The sequence below is a fragment of the Scyliorhinus torazame genome, chromosome 18 (assembly GCF_047496885.1).
Source record: "Scyliorhinus torazame isolate Kashiwa2021f chromosome 18, sScyTor2.1, whole genome shotgun sequence".
Classification (NCBI taxonomy): Eukaryota; Metazoa; Chordata; class Chondrichthyes; order Carcharhiniformes; family Scyliorhinidae; genus Scyliorhinus; species Scyliorhinus torazame.
The window spans coordinates 65,917,894-65,940,898 of NC_092724.1; the positions used below are offsets into that span (position 1 = coordinate 65,917,894).

At 49.7% G+C, this 23,005-nt stretch overlaps 1 protein-coding gene across 1 annotated transcript in view; it reads right to left on the reverse strand.

Annotated features, from left to right (window-relative positions):
* Nucleotides 1-23,005, reverse strand: part of LOC140394741 (zona pellucida sperm-binding protein 1-like) — a 28,076-nt gene that overhangs the window by 1,537 nt on the left and 3,534 nt on the right. The window contains exon 4 of the mRNA XM_072481959.1: nucleotides 13,330-13,621. Within this exon, the coding sequence (XP_072338060.1) occupies nucleotides 13,330-13,621 (292 nt within the window). The remainder of the gene's footprint in view (nucleotides 1-13,329; nucleotides 13,622-23,005) is intronic.

Sequence of the window (23,005 nt, forward strand, 5' to 3'; positions counted from 1 at the left end):
GAAGGACCCGCTGGAATGTGGGTCATATAGGCCCACATCACTATTGAACACGGATGTGAAAGTATTGGCTAAGTTGTTGGCGGGGAGGATGGAGGATTGTGTCCCGGGGGTGGTTACAGAAGATCAAACAGGCTTTGTGAAGGGCAGGCAGCTCCGGAGTAATATAAGGCGGCTGTTGAATGTGGTGATGAATCCGTCGAGAGCTCTGGTGCCGGCGGTGGTGGTGTCCATGGACGTGGAGAAAGCATTTAATCAGGTGGAGTGGCGGTACTTGTTCAAAGTTTAGGAAGTTTAGGGTTTGGGCCGAGATCTGTGGCATGGGTGCGGTTGCTGTATGTGGTGCCAAGAGCGAGGGTGAGGATGAATGATATGAACTCACGAAGCTTACACAGGGGTGTGAGGCAGGGATGCCCACTGTTGCCGCTGCTGTTTGCGCTGGCCATAGAACCATTAGCGATGGCTCTCAGGGGGTCGGCAGAGTGGCAAGGGATAATGAGGGGACAGAGGGAGCATCGGGTGTCACTCTATGCTGATGACCTCTTGCTGTATGTTTTGGATCCATTGGAGAGTATGGGAAGGATTATGGGCCTGTTGGGGAGGTTTGGAGGGTTCTCGGGATACAAGCTGAATGTAGGGAAAAGCGAGGTATTCCTGGTGAATGAGCTGGCACAGTGGGCTAATTTAGGGGGTGTGCCATTTACGGCAGCGAGGGATAGGTTTAGGTACTTGGGATTCAGGTAGCGAGGGAATGAACGGGACTCCACAAGTGGAACTTAACTAAGCTGGTGGAGGAGACCAGGGAGGATCTTAAGAGGTGGGATACACTGCACTTAACGTTGGCGGGGAGGGTCCAAGTGGTGAAAATGCATATTCTGCCGAGGTTCTTGTTTATCTTTCAGGCTCTCCCGATCTTTATACCAAAGGCCTTGATGCACCATCAATTACGACGAAACCAGAATAGAGAGTAATCGAGGCTTTATTAAGCTGAGGTCTGTTGCCTCCTGCAGCTGCTGCCGAAATGGCTGCAGCTCGATGAGCACACACATTTATACTCCGCCTACTGGGCGGAGCCAGCAGGCAGGGATCTACCCTCGTACCTGTAGCACAGGAGCCTTAGCGTATTACCTCTCATATACGTATTATACAAACTACCACAGGCCTTTTTTCGGAAAGTGGACACAATCATCTCTGACTTTGTATGGACGGGGAAGGTGCCGAGGGTGGGGAGGACCCTACTGCAGAGGCAGCAGGGGGGTTTGGCGTTGCCAAACTTGCTTCATTATTATTGGGCGGCGAATGTGGACAAGGTGCAGCGATAGAACATAGAACATAGAACATTACAGCGCAGTACAGGCCCTTCGGCCCTCGATGTTGCGCCGACCTGTGAAACCACGCTAAAGCCCATCTACACTATTCCCTTATCGTCCATATGTCTATCCAATGAACATTTAAATGCCCTTGGTGTTGGCGAGTCCACTACTGTTGCAGGCAGGGCATTCCACGCCCTTACTACTCTGAGTAAAGAACCTACCTCTGACATCTGTCCTATATCTATCTCAACTCAACAGCTCGGTGAGCACACACATTTATACTCCGCCTACTGGGCAGAGCCAGCAGGCCAGGATCTACCCCCGTACCTGGAGTATAGGAGCCTTACCGTATTACCTCTCATATACATATTATATAAACAGTGGTGACTACCACATTCACCCCTGTTAAAAAAGAGTCCAGCGGCAGGGGGGGAGGGGGAACTATTTACATGGTATGTGGCATTTTTAAAAACTATTTACATGGTATGTAAGCATTTTTAAAGAGTACAGTTTGGCTAAAGTTCACAAATTCAGTTGGTCGGATGCCTTGATCCTCCGCTGTGAGTGCCGCAGTCCCGGTGGTGATGCAGGCGCCGGCTTGGTCGCCTGTGACTCCAGGAGCCTCTAGTCCTCATCCTCATCCCCGGGTGGAACCAATGGGAGGACGGATCATCCTGGAGCGGGGGCTGTGGTGAGGTGCGCTGGGGTGAGGGTGGGTGGCGTCGGGGCAATTGGACGAGGGGGTGGGGAACCAGCTAGTGCCAGGTCCCTGAGGGAGACTGTGTCCTGGCGGCCGTCGGGATACGCCACGTAGGCATACTGCGGGTTCGCATGTAGCAGTTGTACACTTTCGATCAACGGGTCTGCCTTGTGGAGCCGCACGTGCTTGCGGAGGAGGACGGGTCCTGGGGCTGCCAGCCACATTGGGAGCGAAACCCCGGAGGTGGACTTCCTAGGGAAGGCAAGGAGACGTTTATGGGGGGTTTTATTAGTCGCCGTGCAAAGTAGCGATCGGATAGAGTGGAGGACGTCGGGGACGACTTCCTGCCAGACCGTCCTGTTCTCCCTCTCCACCTGCCCATTTCCCCGGGGGTTGTAGCTGGGCGTCCTGCTCGAGGCAATGCCCTTACTGAGCAGGAACTGACGCAGCTCATCACTCATAAAGGAGGATCCCCGGTCGCTGTGGACGTAAGCAGGGAAACCGAACAGAGTGAAGGTGCTATTGGGGGCTTTGATGACTGTGGCAGACGTCGTTTCGGGGCATGGGATGGCGAAGGGGAATTCATCAACCATGTTCAGGAAGTACGTGTTTCGGTCAGAGGAGGGGTGGAGCCCTTTGAAGTCCATGCTGAGGCGTTCAAAGGGGCGGGAGGCCTTCACCAGGTGCGCTCGGTCTGGCCGGTAGAAGTGCGGTTTGCACTCCGCACAGACCTGGCAGTCTTTGGTGACCATCCTGACTTCCGCAATGGAGTAGGGTAGGTTGCAGGCCTTTATGAAGTGAAATGACCGGGTGACCCCTGGGTGACAGAGACTATCGTGTAGGGTCTGGAGCCGGTCCACTTGTGCGCTGGCACATGTACCTCGGGATAGGGCATCGGGGGGCTCGTTGAGCTTACCGGGGCGATACAAAATCTCGTAATTGTAGGTGGAGAGCTCGATTATCCACCTCAAGATTTTATCATTTTTCATCTTACCCCGCTGTGTGTTATTGAACATGAAGGCAACCGACCATTGGTCAGTGAGGAGAGTGAATCTCCTGCCGACCAGGTAATGCCTCCAATGCCGCACAGCCTCAACGATGGCTTGGGCCTCCTTTTCGACAGAGGAGTGCCGAATTCCGGAGACATGGAGGGTGCTGGAAAAGAATGCCACGGGTCTGCTTGCCTGGTTGAGTGTGGCGGCCAGAGCGACGTCTGATGCATCACTCTCGACTTGAAAGGGGAGGGTCTCGTCGACCGCGTGCATCGCGGCCTTGGCGATGTCGGCCTTGATATGGTTGAAGGCCTGGTGGACCTCAGCCATCAGGGGGAAAACTGTGGATGAGTGGGCGGGCCTTGTCCGCATAGTTAGGGACCCACTGGGCATAGTATGAGAAGAACCCCAGGCATCGTTTGGGGGCCTTGGGGCAGTGGGGGAGGGGGAGTTCCATGAGGGGGTGCATGCGTTCGGGGTCGGGCCCTAGAACTCCATTTTGCACCACATAGCCGAGGATGGCTAAGCGGTTGGTGCTGAACACGCACTTCTCCTTGTTATACGTTAGGCTCAGGAGTTTGGCGGTGTGGAGAAATTGGAAAAGGTTAGCGTCGTGGTCCTGCTGTTCGTGGCCGCAGATGGTGAAGTTATCGAGGTACGGGAAGGTGGCCCGCAGTCCGTACCGGTCCAACTCACGTTGGAAGACCGAGACCCCCATCAGTGACGCCGAAGGGAACCCTAAGGAAGTGGTAAGTGCAGCCGTCTGCTTCGAACACAGTGTATTGGCGGTCTGCCTTGCGGATGAGGAGCTGGTGGTAGGCAAATTTCAGGTCCACTGTAGAGAAGACCCAGTACTGTGCACTCTGATTGACCATATGAGATATGCGTGGGAGGGGGTACGCGTCGAGCTGCTTGTACCGATTGATGGGCTGACTGTAGTCATGACCGTCCTGTGTTTCTCCCCAGTCTTTACAATACCACGTGGGCTCCCCAGGGGCTGTTGCTGGCCTCAATGACGCCTTCCCGCAGTAGCCGCAGTACGTCCGACCTGATGAAGGTCCTGTATTGGGCACTGTACCGTCTGCTCCTGGTGGCAACGGGCTTGCAATCCGGGGTAAGGTTTGCAAACAGAGAGGGTGGGTCGACCTAATTGAAGAGCATAAGTTGGGAACATAGGTTGGCAGGGAAGGACACAAGTGAAATGTGGAACTTGTTCAAGGAACAGGTGCTACGTGTCCTTGATATGTATGTCTCTGTCAGGCAGGGAAGAGATGGTCGAGTGAGGGAACCATGGTTGACAAGAGAGGTTGAATGTCTTGTTAAGAGGAAAAAGGTGACTTATGTAAGGCTGAGGAAACAAGGTTCAGACAGGGCATTGGAGGGATACAAGATACCCAGGAGGGAACTGAAGAAAGGGATTAGGAGAGCTAAGAGAGGGCATGAACAATCTTTGGCGGGTAGGATCAAGGAAAACCCCAAGGCCTTTTACACATATGTGAGAAATATGAGAATGACTAGAGCGAGGGTAGATCCGATCAAGGACAGTAGCGGGAGGTTGTGTATTGAGTCTGAAGAGATAGGAGAGGTCTTGAACGAGTACTTTTCTTCTGTATTTACAAATGAGAAGGGCGATATTGTTGGAGAGGACAGTGTGAAACAGATTGGTAAGTTCGAGGAAATACTTGTTAGGAAGGAAGATGTGTTGGGCATTTTGAAAAACTTGAGGATAGACAAGTCCCCCGGGCCTGACGGGATATATCCAAGGATTCTATGGGAAGCAAGAGATGAAATTGCAGAGCCGTTGGCAATTATCTTTTCGTCCTCACTGTCAACAGGGGTGGTACCAGGGGATTGGAGAGTGGCGAATGTCGTGCCCCTGTTCAAAAAAGGGACTAGGGATAACCCTGGGAATTACAGGCCAGTTAGTCTTACTTCGGTGGTAGGCAAAGTAATGGAAAGGGTTCTGAAGGATAGGATTTCTGAGCATCTGGAAAGACACTGCTTGATTAGGGATAGTCAGCACGGATTTGTGAGGGGTAGGTCTTGCCTTACAAGTCTTATTGAATTCTTTGAGGAGGTGACCAAGCATGTGGATGAAGGTAAAGCAGTGGATGTAGTGTACATGGATTTTAGTAAGGCATTTGATAAACTTCCCCATGGTAGGCTTATGCAGAAAGTAAGGAGGCATGGGATAGTGGGAAATTTGGCCAGTTGGATAACGAACTGGCTAACCGATAGAAGTCAGAGAGTGGTGGTGGATGGCAAATATTCAGCCTGGATCCCAGTTACCAGTGGCGTACCGCAGGGATCAGTTCTGGGTCCTCTGCTGTTTGTGATTTTCATTAATGACTTGGATGAGGGAGTTGAAGGGTGGGTCAGTAAATTTGCAGACGATACGAAGATTGGTGGAGTTGTGGATAGTAAGGAGGGCTGTTGTCGGCTACAAAGAGACATAGATAGGATGCAGAGCTGGGCTGAGAAGTGGCAGATGGAGTTTAACCCTGAAAAGTGTGAGGTTGTCCATTTTGGAAGGACAAATATGAATGCGGAATACAGGGTTAACGGTAGAGTTCTTGGCAATGTGGAGGAGCAGAGAGATCTTGGGGTCTATGTTCATACATCTTTGAAAGTTGCCACTCAAGTGGATAGAGCTGTGAAGAAGGTCTATGGTGTGCTCGCGTTCATTAACAGAGGGATTGAATTTAAGAGCCGTGAGGTGATGATGCAGCTGTACAAAACTTTGGTAAGGCCACATTTGGAGTACTGTGTACAGTTCTGGTCGCCTCATTTTAGGAAGGATGTGGAAGCTCTGGAAAAGGTGCAAAGAAGATTTACCAGGATGTTGCCTGGAATGGAGAGGGGGTCTTACGAGGAAAGGTTGAGGGTGCTAGGCCTTTTCTCATTAGAGCGGAGAAGGATGAGGGGCGACTTGATAGAGGTTTATAAGATGATCAGGGGAATAGATAGAGTAGACTGTCAGAGACTTTTTCCCCGGGTGGAACAAACCATTACAAGGGGACATAAATTTAAGGTGAAAGGTGGAAGATATAGGAGGGATATCAGAGGTAGGTTCTTTACCCAGAGAGTAGTGGGGGCATGGAATGCACTGCCTGTGGAAGTAGTTGAGTCGGAAACATTAGGGACCTTCAAGCAGCTATTGGATAGGTACATGGATTACGGTAAAATGATATAGTGTAGATTTATTTGTTCTTAAGGGCAGCACGGTAGCATTGTGGATAGCACAATTGCTTCACAGCTCCATGGTCCCAGGTTCGATTCCGGCTTGGGTCATTGTCTGTGCGGAGTCTGCACGTCCTCCCCATGTCTGCGTGGGTTTCCTCCGGGTGCTCCGGTTTCCTCCCACAGTCCAAAGATGTGCGGGTTAGGTGAATTGGCCAATGATAAATTGCCCTTAATGTCCAAATTGCCCTTGGTGTTGGGTGGAGGTGTTGAGTTTGGGTAGGGTGCTCTTTCCAAGAGCCGGTGCAGACTCAAAGGGCCGAATGGCCTCCTTCTGCACTGTAAATTCAATGATAATCTCTGATTAATCTAGGACAAAGGTTCGGCACAACATCGTGGGCCGAAGGGCCTGTTCTGTGCTGTATTTTCTATGTTCTATGTTCTATTAAGGGCCGTGAGGACGCATACAGTGAGGGGTTGTAGGGGTCCGCCGAATTTTAGAGTTAGACTTTGGAGGTTGCACTGGAAGTCCAGGCCGAGTAGCAAGGCTGCGCAGAGGTTGGGAAGGACGTAGAGCCGGAAGCAGCTGAACTCTACGCCCTGGACGGTGAGGGTGGCGGTGCAGTACCCCCGGATCTCCACGGAGTGGGATCCAGAGGCCAGGGAGATTCTTTGGGTAACGGGGTGTACCGCGAGGGAGCAGCTCCTTACCGTAGCGGGGTGGATGAAGCTCTCCGTGCTCCAGGAGTCGAGAAGACAAAATGTCTTGTGGCCATCGACTTTCACCGTCGTCGTCGCGGTTGTGAGGTTGTGTGGCCGGGACTGGTCGAGTGTGATGGAGGCAAGCTGCGGCTGCTGTTGGTGGACCCCGGGCTGATCGGTGGTGGTTGCGGGCGATGAGCGGCCAGATGAGGTGCCCGACGAGCAGGGGTCTTGAGGCGCCGTCCAAAATGGCGCCGAATGTGGCGGCGCCCATGAGGCGCACATGGCGGACAGCGTTAAAGATGGCGGCGCCCACGGCTGCACAAGGTCTGATGGGGGGAAGATGGCAGCGCCCACGGCCGCACGTGTTCTGCTGAGAGGAAGATGGCAGCGCCCACGGGTCGCACGTGGGGAGTGCAGGAACAATGGGCCTGGATACAAGGGCGATCGACCGGGCCTGGCACACCGCAGCGAAATGCCCCTTCTTCCCGCAGGTCTTGCAGATTGCACTCCGTGCCGGGCAACGCTGCCGGGGCTGCTTTGTCTGCCCGCAGAAATAGCACTTGGGCCCCCCGAGGTTTGCTGGCTGCCGCTCGGCGCAGGCTTGGGGTTGGCTGGGGGCGGCCGCTGGTGGGGCCCACGATGTCCATGAGTGGGGCGCCGTGCGGTCGGGGGCGTACACTTGTACATTACGGAAGGCTACCATTAGTGAGGTTGCGCGTTTCTTGGTTGCTGCGAGGTCGAGCGTACCCCCTTCTAAGAGGCGCTGGCGGATGTACGCCGACCCTATGCCCGTAACGAAAGTGTCCCTGATTAGGAGTTCAGTATGTTCATCGGCCGGAACTGCCTGGCAATCACAGTTCCTCGCCAGGGCGTGCAGGACACGCCAGAAATCGTCCAATGACTCACCGGGGAGTTGTTGCCGCGTGGACAGGAGGTGCCTGGCGTAGAGTTTGTTGATTAGCCGTGTGTAGTTCTCTTTCAGAAGCGCCATGGCCTCAGTGTAATTGGGCGCATCCTGGATAAGGGGAGCAATATCGGAGCTCAACCGTGTGTACAGGATCTGTAGTTTCTGTGTTGTTCTGTCGCTGCTCCGATGTAGGCTTCAAAGCAAGCTAGCCAGTGGTCGAAGGCCGACGTGACTTTGTCTGCTTGAGGGTGCAGCTGCAGGCGACCTGGCTTGATGCGTAGGTCCATCGCTGTAAAATCTCTGCGTACTAAATTGATGCACAATCAATTACGACAAGACGAGAATAGAGAGTAATCGAGGCTTTATTAAGCAGAGACCTGTTGCCTCCTGCAGCTGCTGCCGAAATGGCTGCAGCTTGGTGAGCACACACATTTATACTCCGCCTACTGGGCGGAGCCAGCAGGCAGGGATCTACCTCCGTACCTGTAGTACAGGAGCCTTAGCGTATTACCACTCATATACGTATTATACAAACTACCACAGGCCTTTTTTCGGAAAGTGGACACAATCATCTCTGACTTTGTATGGACGGGGAAGGTGCCGAAGGTGGGGAGGACCCTGCTACAGAGGCAGAGGCAGCAGGGGGGTTTGGCGTTGCCAAACTTGCTTCATTATTATTGGGCGGCGAATGTGGACAAGGTGCAGCGATAGAACATAGAACATAGAACATTACAGCGCAGTACAGGCCCTTCGGCCCTCGATGTTGTGCCGACCTGTGAAACCACTCTAAAGCCCATCTACACTATTGCCTTATCATCCATATGTCTATCCAATGACCATTTGAATGCCCTTGGTGTTGGCGAGTCCACTACTGTTGCAGGCAGGGCGTTCCACGCCCTTACTACTCTCTGAGTAAAGAACCTACCTCTGACATCTGTCCTATATCTATCTCCCCTCAATTTAAAGCTATGTCCCCTCGTGCTAGACATCACCATCCGAGGAAAAAGACTCTCGCTGTCCACCCTATCCAATCCTCTGATCATCCTGTATGCCTCAATTAAGTCACCTCTTAACCTTCTTCTCTCTAACGAAAACAGCCTCATATACCAGGCAACATTCTGGTAAATCTCCTCTGCACCCTTTCCAATGCTTCCACATCCTTCCTATAATGCGGCGACCAGAATTGGACGCAATACTCCAAATACGGCCGCACCAGAGTTTTGTACAGCTGCAACATGACCTCATGTCTCCGAAACTTAATCCCTCTGCCAATAAAAGCTAACATGCCATACGCCTTCTTAACAACCCTCTCAACCTGGGTGGCAACTTTCAGGGATCTATGTACATGGACACCGAGATCTCTCTGCTCATCCACACTGCCAAGAATCTTACCATTAGCCCAGTACTCTGTCTTCCTGTTATTCCTTCCAAAATGAATCACCTCACACTTTTCTGCATTAAACTCCATTTGCCACCTCTCAGCCCAGCGCTGCAGCTTATCTATGTCCCTCTGCAACATGTAACATCCTTCCGCACTGTCCACAACTCCACCGACTTTAGTGTCATCCGCAAATTTACTCACCTATCCTTCTATGCCCTCCTCCAGGTCATTTATAAAAATGACAAACAGCAGTGGCCCCAAAACAGATCCTTGTGGTACACCACTAGTAACTGGACTCCAGTCTGAACATTTCCCATCAACCACCACCCTTTGTCTTCTTCCAGCTAGCCAATTTCTGATCCAAACTGCTAAATCACCCTGAATCCCATGCCTCCGTATTTTCTGCAGTAGCCTACCATGGGGAACCTTATCAAACGCTTTACTGAAATCCATATACACCACATCAACTGCTTTACCCTCATCCACCTGTTTGGTCACCTTCTCAAAGAACTCAATAAGGTTTGTGAGGCACGACCTACCCTTCACAAAACCGTGTTGACTATCTCTAATCAAATTATTCCTTTCCAGATGATTATACATCGTATCTCTTATAAACCTTTCCAAGATTTTGCCCACAACAGAAGTAAGGCTCACTGGTCTATAGTTACCGGGGTTGTCTCTACTTCCCTTTTTGAACAAGGGGACAACATTTGCTGTCCTCCAGTCTTCTGGCACTATTCCTGTAGACAAAGATGACTTAAAGATCAAAGCCAAAGGCTCAGCAATCTCCTCCCTAGCTTCCCAGAGAATCCTAGGATAAATCCCATCCGGCCCAGGGGACTTATCTATTTTCACACTTTCCAGAATTGCTAACATCTCCTCCTTATGAACCTCAAGCCCTTCTAGTCTAGTAGCCTGAATCTCAGTATTCTCCTCGACAACATTATCTTTTTCCTGTGTGAATACTGACGAAAATATTAATTTAGCACCTCTCCTATCTCTTCGGACTCCACGCACAACTTCCCGCTACTGTCCTTGACTGGCCCTACTCTTACCCTAGTCATTCTTTTATTCCTAACATATCTACAGAAAGCTTTAGTGTTATCCTTGATCCTACCTGCCAAAGACTTCTCATGTCCCCTCCTGGCTCTTCTTAGCTCTCTCTTTAGGTCCTTCCTAGCTGATGGTGGGAAGGAGAAGGAGTAGAGTGGGTTAGGATGGAGGAGTAATCTTGTAAGGGTTCTAGTTTGAGGGCTATGGTGACGGCAGCGTTGCCAATGGCTCTGAGTAGGTATTCAGGGAGCCCAGTGGTGCAGTCCACGGTGAAGATATGGAATCAGCTGAGGAGGCATTTTAGGGTGGAAGGTCGGTGCTAACACCGCTTTGCGAGAATCATGAATTTGAGCCGGGGGGGGGGGGGGGGGGATGATGGATAGTGTATACAGGAGGTGGAGGGAAGTGGGGCTGGTCAAGGTGAGGGATTTGTATTTGGAGGAAGGGTTCGCCAGTCTGGAGGAGCTAAGGGAGAGGGTAGAGCTGCCGAGGGGTAGTGAGTTCAGGTATCTACAAGTTAGGGAAGGTCTGGAAGGGTTCCCTAGATTGCTGGGATACACCCTGCTAAAGCGACTGCTGCTTCCGGATGTGGAAGGGGAGGGAAGAATTGGGGATATATATCAGTGGCTGGGGAGCAGGGAGGCAAGCGGGTGGTGAAGATCAAGGAAAAATCGGAAGCGGAGTTGGGAATGGAGATCAATTGGGGAGTATGGAGTGAGGCACTGCGAAGGGTAAACGGGACCTCCTCTTGGATGAGCCTGATACAGTTCAAGGTGATGCACAGGGTACATATGAGTAGGGCGAGAATGAGTGGGTTCTTTCAGGGGGTAGCAGATGAGTGTGAGAGGTGTGGGCGGAGGCACATGTTTTGGGGTTGTGAAAAATTGGGAAGATTCAGGGCGGGACTGTTCGTGGTCTTAGCCAGGATAGTGGAGGAAGGAGTGGACCCGGACCCTTTTGTGGTGATATTTGGGGTTTCAGAGAAGCCAGAGTTCATGGATAGGAGGAAGACCGATGTCATGGTCTTCGCCTCTCTGATTGCACGGCGCCAAATTTTGCTGGAGTGGCGGTCGGCATCGCCACCGGGGGTAGCAGCATGGCTGGGTGACCTGTATGACTTCCTGCAGTTAGAGAAGATAAAGTATGAGTTAAGGGGTTCAGCAGGGGAGTTCGAGAAAAGGTGGGGGATGTTTGTGACTGTGTTTGAGGAGCTATTCGTCGCAAGGGTGGGGGGGGTGAAATCGGAGAAAAATCTGTACAAACTGCATAGTTGATTGTTGGGAAGAATGTTTCCCGGGGTGTTTATTTGCTGTAACCTACTTTGGTACAAGTTTGAATAAAATGCGTTTAAAAGAAAATATAATTGTCTTATAAAGTCAACACTACAACACCCAGGTAAGTAAACCCCGAGGGGGACCACCTAAAGAGGAAGTTAGCAAAGAGGGGAGGCCTTTCTCTGAGAAAATTCATTTGTAACCCGAGAAAATACTATATCTATCCACCACATCAATAATAACAGGAACTGAAACGTCCGGTTTGGATGCAAACAGCAGCACATCATCCACATAAAGTGTGACCTTATGCTGCTTCCCTCCACTGTGTAACCCAGAAATCGACGCCTCCAGTCTGATAGCCTCCGCCAAAGGCTCCATAGTTACTGTGAATAATAATGGGGATAAAGGCCCTGTTGCTAATTGTGTTTCTTTTAATTTGGCTCTGAAGATGGCGGCCAATATGGTCGCCTGCCTTAATTCTAATTACGCTTTGCTCTAGAGTCGCCAGGTATCTTTCGATACCGCCACAAGGTTCAAAACCGAATACTGATCAAAGACTCGATACACCAGTTAGTAAGTTCAAACTCAATGCTCATTTATTTACACACCGTCAAATATACTCATGCATAAAACTCTACAAACTAAACTATCACTACTGCTAAAGCCTATACTTAGCTTCGGGCGCCCACTCAGTCAGAGGAACAATGGCCGTTGTTCGGTTCTGAGGCTGCTGGGGTTGAACTGGTATGGAATAACAGCTAGGAGCATCTGTCTCGGAGTGTGCATTGACCTTGGACTTACTTGTTCTGATGTTGCTGTTGGGCAGGTCTCTCCTCGGTGAGAGCCGGAGCCACAAGAGAGCGATTCTCTCTTGGGGGATTCTTCTTATACCCAAAAGGGGCTTTGTGCACTTTTCGGCGGGCCTTGAACTTGGCCCCAATTATTTGGGCCATTTCCCAATAGTTCCTATCGATTTCCTCCAATAGAGGTGTGGGTGCCCTGATGGCTGGGCGTGTCCTAGGTGGCCGTTGGCCTGCTTTGTTCTGGTCTCCTCTGGCGCCGGGGTGTCTGCCTTGGTATCGTTTCCTTAAATGTTACTGTTTTGTCCCCGGGGATGGCTCATTAGTATGGTAATGGTTTGCAGTATCGGTCTTGTCTGGGAGCTACGGCTCCAATCAACAGACAAACCCGGCACCTGCTTGCTTTCTCAGTATTGTCCATTTTCCCTGCAATCTTTGCAAAGTGTCCATTTTGTAATCGGGAAGTGGCCATCCCAGATGGCTACACTCTCTCCTTGTGATCCTCAACGCAAAGCGTGAAGGATCACATTACTACGTCGTCTTCGTTCTCTGATCAAGCGGGGCACCCATAAGCAGTTCATGGTCTCTACACTGCCCTATCCTATGAAACGCAATTCTTTACCTAAAATCATTTTACTTACATACATCAGTATAAAACTCTACGGGGCGCTATGACATTCAGGCATGCATTACAAAATAAAAAAACTGGATCCTCTAACTATCATCAATAAACTATCCTCACTCAAACAATCAAAAATAATCTACAACACTTTAAATGGACAAAATTGCAACAACACAAGTTTCTCTGGCCTGGCAGTCAGGCACAGAGGTTTACATTTCTTTATTGAACAAAACACACATAAAGAGAAATGGATGCACTTTAATTCATGTCAAGGGGTTCGGGGGTTTGGTGAAGTCCGAAAATAGGGGACCTAAACGTGTATACCGGGGTACGCGAGCGGTAGGATCTCCTTCGCCATTTTCTGACTCTAAGTGTCTGCACGACACTGCAGAGTATCGGCAGTACTAAGAGTGATTCTACTATGTACGATAGTGAATACCAGGTGATAAACTTATCACACCAGGTCGGGGTATCGTTAACTGTCTTAGGACTAACTATCTCGGGGTGCAGTGTATGGCAGGGGTGGGAATCATTCACGCCCTGTGTGGTAGGGGTCAGGGGGTAGTGTCCGCGCGTAACTGAAGGGATCCCGCTGAGATCCAGGTGAAAAAGATGGAGGTCGTCTTCATCTTTCCTTTTGTCGGTCTTCTCTGTCTTCTTCTTGTTCTTCCTCTGGGGTTCCTGAGGTTCCGGAATTCTATGGACACAAGCATAATATCTGTAATTATCTTGCTTAAGATCTCGTATGTCTGTCTGTCCTTTGTTGCCAATTACCCATTATGATTGGTCACCATCTGTGACTCACTCATTTAAAAAAAAAAAATTTTTTTAAACCAAATATTTGGGACAAGACATCCGAGAAAAATACTGACATAGTACGAGCTGTCTCGCAGCCTGTGCGATCTACCATCCTAGTGTTTGAGGATGTAAATAGCATGCGGAAGCAACCTAAGGGTCGCCAAAAACAAACAAAAGAATTTCGAACTGAAAGTGCCAAAATGGGGTGCTTATGGGCCGCGGCGGGTAAGAAATGTGTGGAATCCCCGGGTAGGATGGTGATCAGTGCCTTTTGTGCTCTACCTGAGCGTAGCTGACCAGAGGGGGGTCCTCAGGCAGGGCGGGGACCAGTGCCGTTTCTCCACTGCCTGAGCGACCAGCAAGAACGGATAAGAATGTGGTCGTCGTGGGGGGTTGCCTCTCGTGATCAAATCAGGAGAGTAGCTATAAGTGGTGTCTGTCGACAAACTAGTTCCTCTGAACGGTTGACTGTCGACAAATAGTTCCTCTGAACGGTTGTCTGGGGACAAACTCGTTCCATTAACAGTCATTGGGCGTCAAAAGGGTGGTGGCGTGGGGCCATGACAAACTTTCAAATTTCCAAACAACAAACATATACATTAAACAAACAAACATACAACAAACATGGTGCAGGTTCCATCAAAACGGACACCGTATCTCTCCATCGGTTCCTTTTTTTTTTTCATCATGTGGACACCTCATTGCTCAGTAGCGAACAGGGTCACAAAGGGATTTGTTTGATGGGAGTCAGACTCTATGTCATCATCTTCTCCCGGCTGCCAAACTCTTGTCTGGAGTAATTTGGCTAAAGATGCTTGGGGTGAATTGGGGTCCATCTCATCATTCCGAATGAGCCTGAACGAATTGTCTCAGTGCCAGAATCGTGTGTCGAGGTTGTAGCTATTAGGTTGTAATCAGTAATCGTCGGGCGGTTGGTCTGGGGCTTTGATGTATGTGACTTCAAAGGGGTCACTGGAATCATGCTCGGATTCACTGGGAGTGGGGCCTGGTGCAGGGGTATAATCATAACGTGGTGTGCTGTGGCTGTCGTCATTGCTGTCGCTATCACTGTCGCAGTCGCTGCTGGTCGAAGGAAGGGAGATGTGGAGTCGTGTCTCTGGGGGTGGAGTTGAACTTGTGTCTGAGAACGGGCTGGACTGGCTGGGGGAGGGTAGGAATAAGTCATCTGTGGGCAGGGCGTGCTCGTCTGCTGCTGCGAGCAAGGTGTGGTGTGCATGGTTGTTCTGCAAGCCACTTTTTCCTGAAAAATCTGGGCCTTCTTGGGGTTGACTTCACATCCGATTTCTTTTAGGAGTACTAGGAGTTCGGCGAGAAGTGAAATGTGTTCTCCCTTTGTGTCTGTTTGTAGTAGCAAGTCATCTACATACTGGACCAGACAATCGGGTTGGGAAAATTTTGCTAGCTGTTGGTGGAAAATGGAGGGGGAGTTGTGGAAGCCTTGTGGAAGGCACGTCCACGTATACTGCTGTCCCTGGAATGTAAAGGCGAATTTGTACTGGCACACTTTATCCAATGGAATGGACCAAAAGCTGTTGCTAACCAAAATTTTTTTTGACTGGAGCCCCTGTTTGAGCATGGTCTCGGGACTCGTGGCTACGGTGGGGGCTGCTACTGGGGTTACTTTGTTCAGTTCCCGGTAATCAATGGTCAGTTGCCATGATCCATCGGGTTTCCTGACGGGCCAAATTAGTGCGTTGTTTGTGGAGGCTACTGATCTGAGTATGCATTGATCCAGCAAACTCTCTATAACCTTGGAGATTTCTCTTGGGGAAAACCATACTGCTTTTGGGGTCTGGGGTCGGGACCTGTAATATTTACCAAGCCAGCTATTTTGCCACAATCATGCTTGTGCTGTGCAAATGCTGCATTGTGTTGCTGCAGGACTTCCCTAACCTGTTTGTCCTGACTAATGGCTCGAGGGTCAAACCAGAAGTCTCTTACTGAGCTAATCTTGTTTTCATAGTCTCCAACTGTGAGCATGGCGGGGGCTCGTGTTGCCTTTGTCATTTTCTCTATCTGGGTTCTCTCGTGATCGAATCAGGAGAGTAGCTATAAGTGGTGTCTGTCGACAAACTAGTTCCTCTGAACGGTTGACTGAAATGAATTTGGAACAGGGGGTGATAAAGTGGTGATGTAAACACGGGTAAGGCTTACGCTAATTTCCGGCCTACAAAACCCCCGACAGTTTTAAGCAATAAAATCTCTCAGGTTTACCTTATATCGCTGTTTTTTTTTTTTTTTATAAAGTATATTTATTAAAGTTTTTTAACACAATTTTTCTCCCTTACAAACAATAACCCCCCCCCCCCCGTAACAAAAAAAAAAACGAGAAATCGCGCAGAGCAAGATATATACATGGCAAAATGATATATTTACACAGCTTTGTACACTGGCCCTCACCTGTACGTGCCAGTTTCCCCAACCCTTCATGTTATCTCTTGCTCATCCACCCTCCCAGGCAGTCCCCCCTTTCCCCGCCCCCTCCCCCCCCCTCCCAGGACGTCCCCTCCACCCCCACAAGGTTGCTGCTGCTGCTGACCGACTTTCCTCTAACGCTCCGCGAGATAGTCTAGGAACGGTTGCCACCGCCTGTAGAACCCCTGCGCAGACCCTCTGAAGGCGAACTTAATCCTCTCCAACTTTATGAACCCAGCCATCTTATATCGCTGTTAGCACGCATGCATTAACACACTTCCGAATCTCGGAGGTTTGATCAGTATTGTTCTTACACTTGTGGTTTTTCTGTTTCCAATTGGATTCCAATTCAAATTTTGGGTTCTCTCGGAGTGGTTAGGCCACTTCTAGGTCGCGTCCCAGCGGAGTTGCCAGTAAATGTTGCTAATTGTGTTTCCCTTAATTTGGCTCTGAAGATGGCGGCCAATATGGTGTCGCCTTCCTTAATTCTAATTACGTTTTGCTCTAGAGTCGCCAGGTATCTTTCGATACCGCCACAAGGTTCAAACCCGAATACTGATCAAAGACTCAATGCACCAGTTATTAAGTTCAAACTCAATGCTCATTTATTTCCACACAGTCAAATATATTCATGCATAAAACTCTACAAACTAAACTATCACGACTGCTGAAGCCTATACTTAGCTTTGGGCGCCCACTCAGTCAGAGGAACAATGGCCATTGTTCGGTTCGGAGGCTGCTGGGGTCAATTGCTATGGAATAACAGCTAGGAGCGTCTGTCTCGGAGCGTGCGTTGGCCTTGGACTTACTTGTTCTGATGTTGCTGTTGGGCAGGTCTCTCCTCGGTGAGAGCCGGAGCCACAAGAGAGCAATTCGCTCTTGGGGGATTCTTCTTATACCCAAAAGGGGCTTTGTACGCTTTTGGGCGGGCCTTGAACTTACCAGGCTGGAGCTCCCTAATGCCCAAAGTCATTCCCCTTTAGAGACTGGAGCATTTAGGACCAACCTTTGGTCCTCGGAGACAGTTGGAAGCTGAAGGGAAGAAAAGAAGCGCTCCCTAAGTGTCAATACATCCCCAGATTGGCCTCGCTTACATAACTCAGCATAAAAACCCCTTTGTTAATGTCCTTTGTTTTAATCATTCTATTCCCTTTAGAATCTAGCACTGAGCGGATGGCCCTAGAGCTAGTCCTCTTCCTAGTCAAACTCCAAGTATCCACTCGGTTTGTTCCCAAACTGATCCAATTTTTGTTTTGCAAACTTTAAACTCTCAGCCTGCTGAGTCAGCAAGGAATCAAGTGCCGCACAAACTGCGCCAATTACCCTCAACAACAAGCGGTCAGGGTTCTGACCTCACTCCCTCTCTGCCTCAGCCAAGTTAATTTCCAACCGCCGCTGTTGTTTCAGCATTCTATGCCTTTTGTTGGCTGTGTAAGAAATAACTAGCCCCCTATTATAAACCTTACATGTGTCCCACAAGGTGGAGTGGGTTACATCAGAAAGGGAAGGATTACCTTTATATAACTCTACATGGGTCCATTAACTCGAAAGTGCTTCCTCTTTCGAGCAGCTGTTTTTCTAACCGCAGTTAGGTGAGGGGGCAGCACTTAGACAGAGCACCTGGTCTTTCCAGGAAGCTCTTCAGAACAAAGAGACAACCTCTTTAAAAAAAACTGTGGTTAGAAAACAGCTGCTCAAAAGAGGAAGTACTTCAGAATTAATGTTCTCCTGTCGAGCTCTCAATACACGACAGTAACCCTTCCCTTGAAACTGCCTGGACTTGTCAATCAAGAGGCTTTAAAAGTCAGTGGTCCATGAACTTGAATGTAAACCATGCAGTTCAAAGATTTTAAGCTTCTGAGCTTGCAGAGAGGCTTCAATTAGTTGAAATAAGGGCAATTAAATTAATCGTACAAAAAACACTTCAAAGGTTTCCACCGCTTTTACCTTCCCCGCACAGATCTTTCATTTTGACATGCTGACAGGCACTTCAAAGGGTTAAAGGCTGTAGATGGGAAGACCAGCCAAACGACGTCCAACCCAGGAAAGACCCTCGACCTGAGCTCCTCCAGCCGAGCCCAAGCCCCCAGACCCACACCTCTCATGAAGGGCCCCTCCTTGACACCCTGGAGTCAAGTGTGGGGAGGGTACTCAGCCCATTGCTCCGCATCCTTCAGAGTGCAAGCCACCAGGCCCTAATTTCTCAGGGTTTGCACCAATTCATGCCAGCTGGCAGGGGGTGGGGGGGGTGGGGGGAGATGGGAGGGGGGTAATGATAATGATAAATTTGAAATTTGCATGTTCCGGCTGTGTCTGGGTGGGAACCTCGTCAGGGACAGTGGGGTGGAACAGGAGACTCACCATACCTTTCACACCCTGTGTGAAACCCAATGTTTGCCTCACGCCTGACTCTCTGGGCCATTATGATTCCCGCTGCTGGCTAACGGCCCTGGAGAATACCCCCTCCCCCAAAAAAAATCTTTATCTCAGATAGGAGACCCGTCAGTACCATTGCAGGATCCATTCAACAATTCTGTAGCCTCAAAATGAAAGCCATGATGTGGAGATGCCGGCGTTGGACTGGAGAGAGCACAGTAAGAAGTCTTACAACACCAGGTTAAAGTCCAACAGGTTTGTTTCGATGTCACTAGCTTTCGGAGCACTGCTCCTTCCTCACCTGAGGTGAATGAGCTCTCTAATGTTGTTTGAACGCATTCACCTGAGGAAGGAGCAGTGCTCCGAAAGCTAGTGATTTGAAACAAACCTGTTGGACTTTAACCTGGTGTTGTAAGACTTCTCGCTGTGCTCAAAATGAAAAGGATACAAAAACATCACGGCAACAGTTGTTCTAAGGGGACATTCCTCAACACATGTGAAGACCCGTAAGGCTGACCTTACGGCCATGCCGTCATCACCATCAGGAGGTATATTCCTCAGAAAAGAGGAGGAAAGATAAGCCTAAAAGAAAATGGGAGCCAAATGCCTCTCCCACATGAAGAACTAAACCTCTTACCCACCTCCTGACAAGGGTACCACTTATATCTATCAAGATTAAAGTAAGGAGCGAAGGAGACGAGAGAATGTCCTGGGAAGGAAACGTGGCACGTATTTACCAGAACTTGGGTGCGGAGTTGACCAAGCAGCAGGGTTGGGTTCAATAGGGTCAAGACGACATGCTACAGGAAAGGAGTGAAGTTCGGGGTGTTACATCCTGCTCGTCTGTGGGTCATGCACCAGAATCAGGAATTTTATTTCAATAGGGAGAGGAGGTGAATAATTTTATGAGAGATCATGGACTGGGAGGCTCGTGAGGACGCTGATCTTTGAAGATACCAGTATGGGGAAAGCGGGTGTGTAAGTCGAGTGTATTCTTGTCGTTACTATGTGTGCGTATGGATTGGGTAAATGTGTTCAACTGTTTTGGGGGATTGCGGGTGGGAGGTGGTAGAGGGGAAGGGGGGTAGGCGGTTGCCTCGAGTGGGGGCAGCCATACTAGTAGGAAGGCTAGTTAACGGCAGTGCAGTGGCAGAACGTTTCATGGAGGATGTGGGGGAGGGAGGGTGGGGTGGGGTTTTTTTTTGCTTCTTTGTTTATGGGGTGAGGGGATTGGGGGAGAGGGATGCTGATCTGTGCAGAGTTGATGTGGCGCAGTTGGTTAATGGGAGATGGCGGGGGACATCATGGGGAGGCCCAGTGGGTGAGCAAGGATTGGACCTGGGGGAGCTGGTTAAAGAGGGGCCATGGCTGACTGGGGAGGGTGGAGTGGGTGGCGAGCCCCCCCAGTTGATGACGTGGAACGTTTGAGGGTTGAATGGGCCGATTAAGAGATCTCACATGTTCGCTTATTTGAAGGCAGACATGGAGTTTCTTCAGGAAATGTATTTGAAGGTGGGGGACCAGACGAGGTTGAGGAAGGACTGTGTGGGGCAGGTGTTCCATTCAGGGTTGGATATGAAGATGAGGGGAGTGGCAGTGTTGCTCAAGAAGAGGGTGGCTTTTGAGGTACGGAATATAGTGACAGACTCTGGGGGTAGATTTGTGATGGTGAATGGAAGGTTGGAGGGGACGCCCGCGTTGCTGGTGAATGTGTACGTCCCAAATTGGGACGAGGTGGAGTTTTTGACGCGGGTGTTATTCCGGACCTGGACACACACCAGCTGATTATGGAGGGGCACATTTGTCCGGATTAAACTCCATCTGCCATCTCTCCGCCCAAGTCTCCAAACGATCTAAATCCTGTTGTATCCTCTGACAGTCCTCATCGCTATCCGCAATTCCACCAACCTTTGTCATAGAATTTACAGACCAGAAGGAGGCCATTCAGCCCATCGAGTCTGCACCGGCTCTTGGAAAGAGCACCCTCCCCAAGGTCAACACCTCCACCCTATCCCCATAACCCAGTAACCCCACCCAACACGAAGGGCAATTTTGGACACGAAGGGAAATCCACCTAACCTGCACATCTTTGGACTGTGGGAGGAAACCGGAGCACACGGAGGAAACCCACGCACACACGTGGAGGATGTGCAGACAGTGACCCAAGCCGGAATCGAACCTGGGACCCTGAAGCTGTGAAGCAATTGTGCTAACCACTGTGCTACCATGCTGCCCTAATGAAGTTACTGTGAAAAGCCCCTAGTCGCCACATTCCAGCGCCTGTTTGGGGAGGATGGTGCGGGAATTGAACCCACGCTGCAGGCATTGTTCTGCATTACAAGCCAGCTATTTAGCCCGCTGTGCTAAACCAGCCCCGGTTTGTGTCGTCTGCAAACTTACTAATCAAACCAGTTACATTTTCCTCCAAATCATTTATATAGACTACGAACAGCAAAGGTCCCAGCACTGATCCCTGCGAAACACCACTAATCACAGCCCACCAATTAGAAAAGCACCCTTCCATTGCTACTCTCTGCCTTCTATGACCAAGCCAGTTCTGTATCCACCTTGCCAGCTCACCCCTGATCCCTTGTGACTTCACCTTTTGTATCAGTCTACCATGAGGGACCTTGTCAAAGGCCTTACTGAAGTCCATATAGACAACATCCACTGCCCTACCTGCATCAATCATCTTTGTGACCTCTTCGAAAAACTCGATCAAGTTAGTGAGACACGACCTCCCCTTCACAAAACCATGCTGCCTCACTAATACGTCTATTTGCTTCCAAATGGGAGTAGATCCTGTCTCGAAGAATTCTCTCCAGTAATTTTCCTACCACTGACGTAAGGCTCACCGGCCTGTAGTTCCCTGGATTATCCTTGCTACCCTTCTTAAACAAAGGAACAACATTGGCTATTCTGAAGTCCTCCGGGACATCACCTGAAGACAGGGAGGATCCAAAGATTTCTGTCAAGGCCTCAGCAATTTCTCTCTTGCCTCCTTCAGTATTCTGGGGTAGATCCCATCAGGCCCTGGGGACTTATCTACCTTAATATTTTTCAAGACGCCCAACACCTTGTCTTTTTGGATCTCAATGTGACCCAGGCTATCTACACACCCTTCTCCAGACTCAACATCCACCAATTCCTTCTCTTTGGTGAATACTGATGCAAAGTATTCATTTAGTACCTCACCCATTTCCTCTGGCTCCACACATAAATTCCCTTGCCTATCCTTCAGTGGACCAAACCTTTCCCTGGCTACCCTCTTGCTTTTTATGTACGTGTAAAAAGCCTTGGGATTTTCATTTAGTACCTAGCCCATTTCCTCTGGTTCCACATAGATTCACTTGCCTATCTTCAGTGGGCCAACCCTTTCCCTGGCTACCCTCTTGCTTTTTATGTATGTGTAAAAAGCCTTGGGATTTTCCGTAACCCTATTTGCCAATGACTTTGCGTGACCCACTTCTAGCCCTCCTTACTCCTTGCTTAAGTTTCCTTATATTCCACACAGGCTTCGTATGTCCCCAGCCTTCTAGCCCTGACAAATGCCTCCTTTTTCTTTTTGACGAGGCTTACAGCATCTCTCGTTATCCAAGGTTCCCGAAATTTGCGGTATTGATCCTTCTTCCGCACAGGAACCTGCCGGTCCTGAATGTCTTTCACCTGACAGTTGAAAGCCTCCCACATGTCAGATGTTGATGTACCCTCAAACATCCGCCCCCCAATCTAGGTTCTTCAGTTCCCGCCTAATATTGTTATAATTAGCCTTCCCCTAAATTTAGCACATTCACCCTAGGACCACTCTTATCCTTGTCCAGCAGCACTTTAAAACTTACTGAATTATGGTCACTGTTCCCGAAATGCTCCCCAACTGAAATTTCTACCATCTGGCCGGGCTCATTCCCCAATACCAGGTCCAGTACAGCCCCTTCCTTGTATATGTTGTGCTGCCCTATTATGTATTTTCTTTTATTTCCTTTTCATGTATTTAATGATCTGTTGAGCTGCTCGCAGAAAAATACTTTTCACTGTACCTCAGTACACGTGACAATAAACAAATCCAATCCAATCCTTCCCTAGTTGGACTGTCTACATATTGTTTTAAGAAGTCCTCCTGGATGCTCCTTACAAACTCTGCCCCGTCTAAGCCCCTAGCACTAAGTAAGTCCCAGTCAATATTGGGGAAGTTGAAGTCTCCCATCACAACAACCTTGTTGTTTTTACTCGTTTCCAAAATCAGTCTACCAATCTTCTCCTCTATCTCCCGCTGGCTGTTGGGAGGCCTGTAGTAAACCCCAACATTGTGACTGCACCCTTCTTATTCCTGATCTCTACCCATATAGCCTCGCTGCCCTCTGAGGTGTTGTCCCGTAGTACAGCTGTGATATTCTCCCTAACCAGTAGCGCAACTCCTCCACCCCTTTTACATCCCCCTCTATCCCGCCTGAAACATCTAAATCCTGGAACG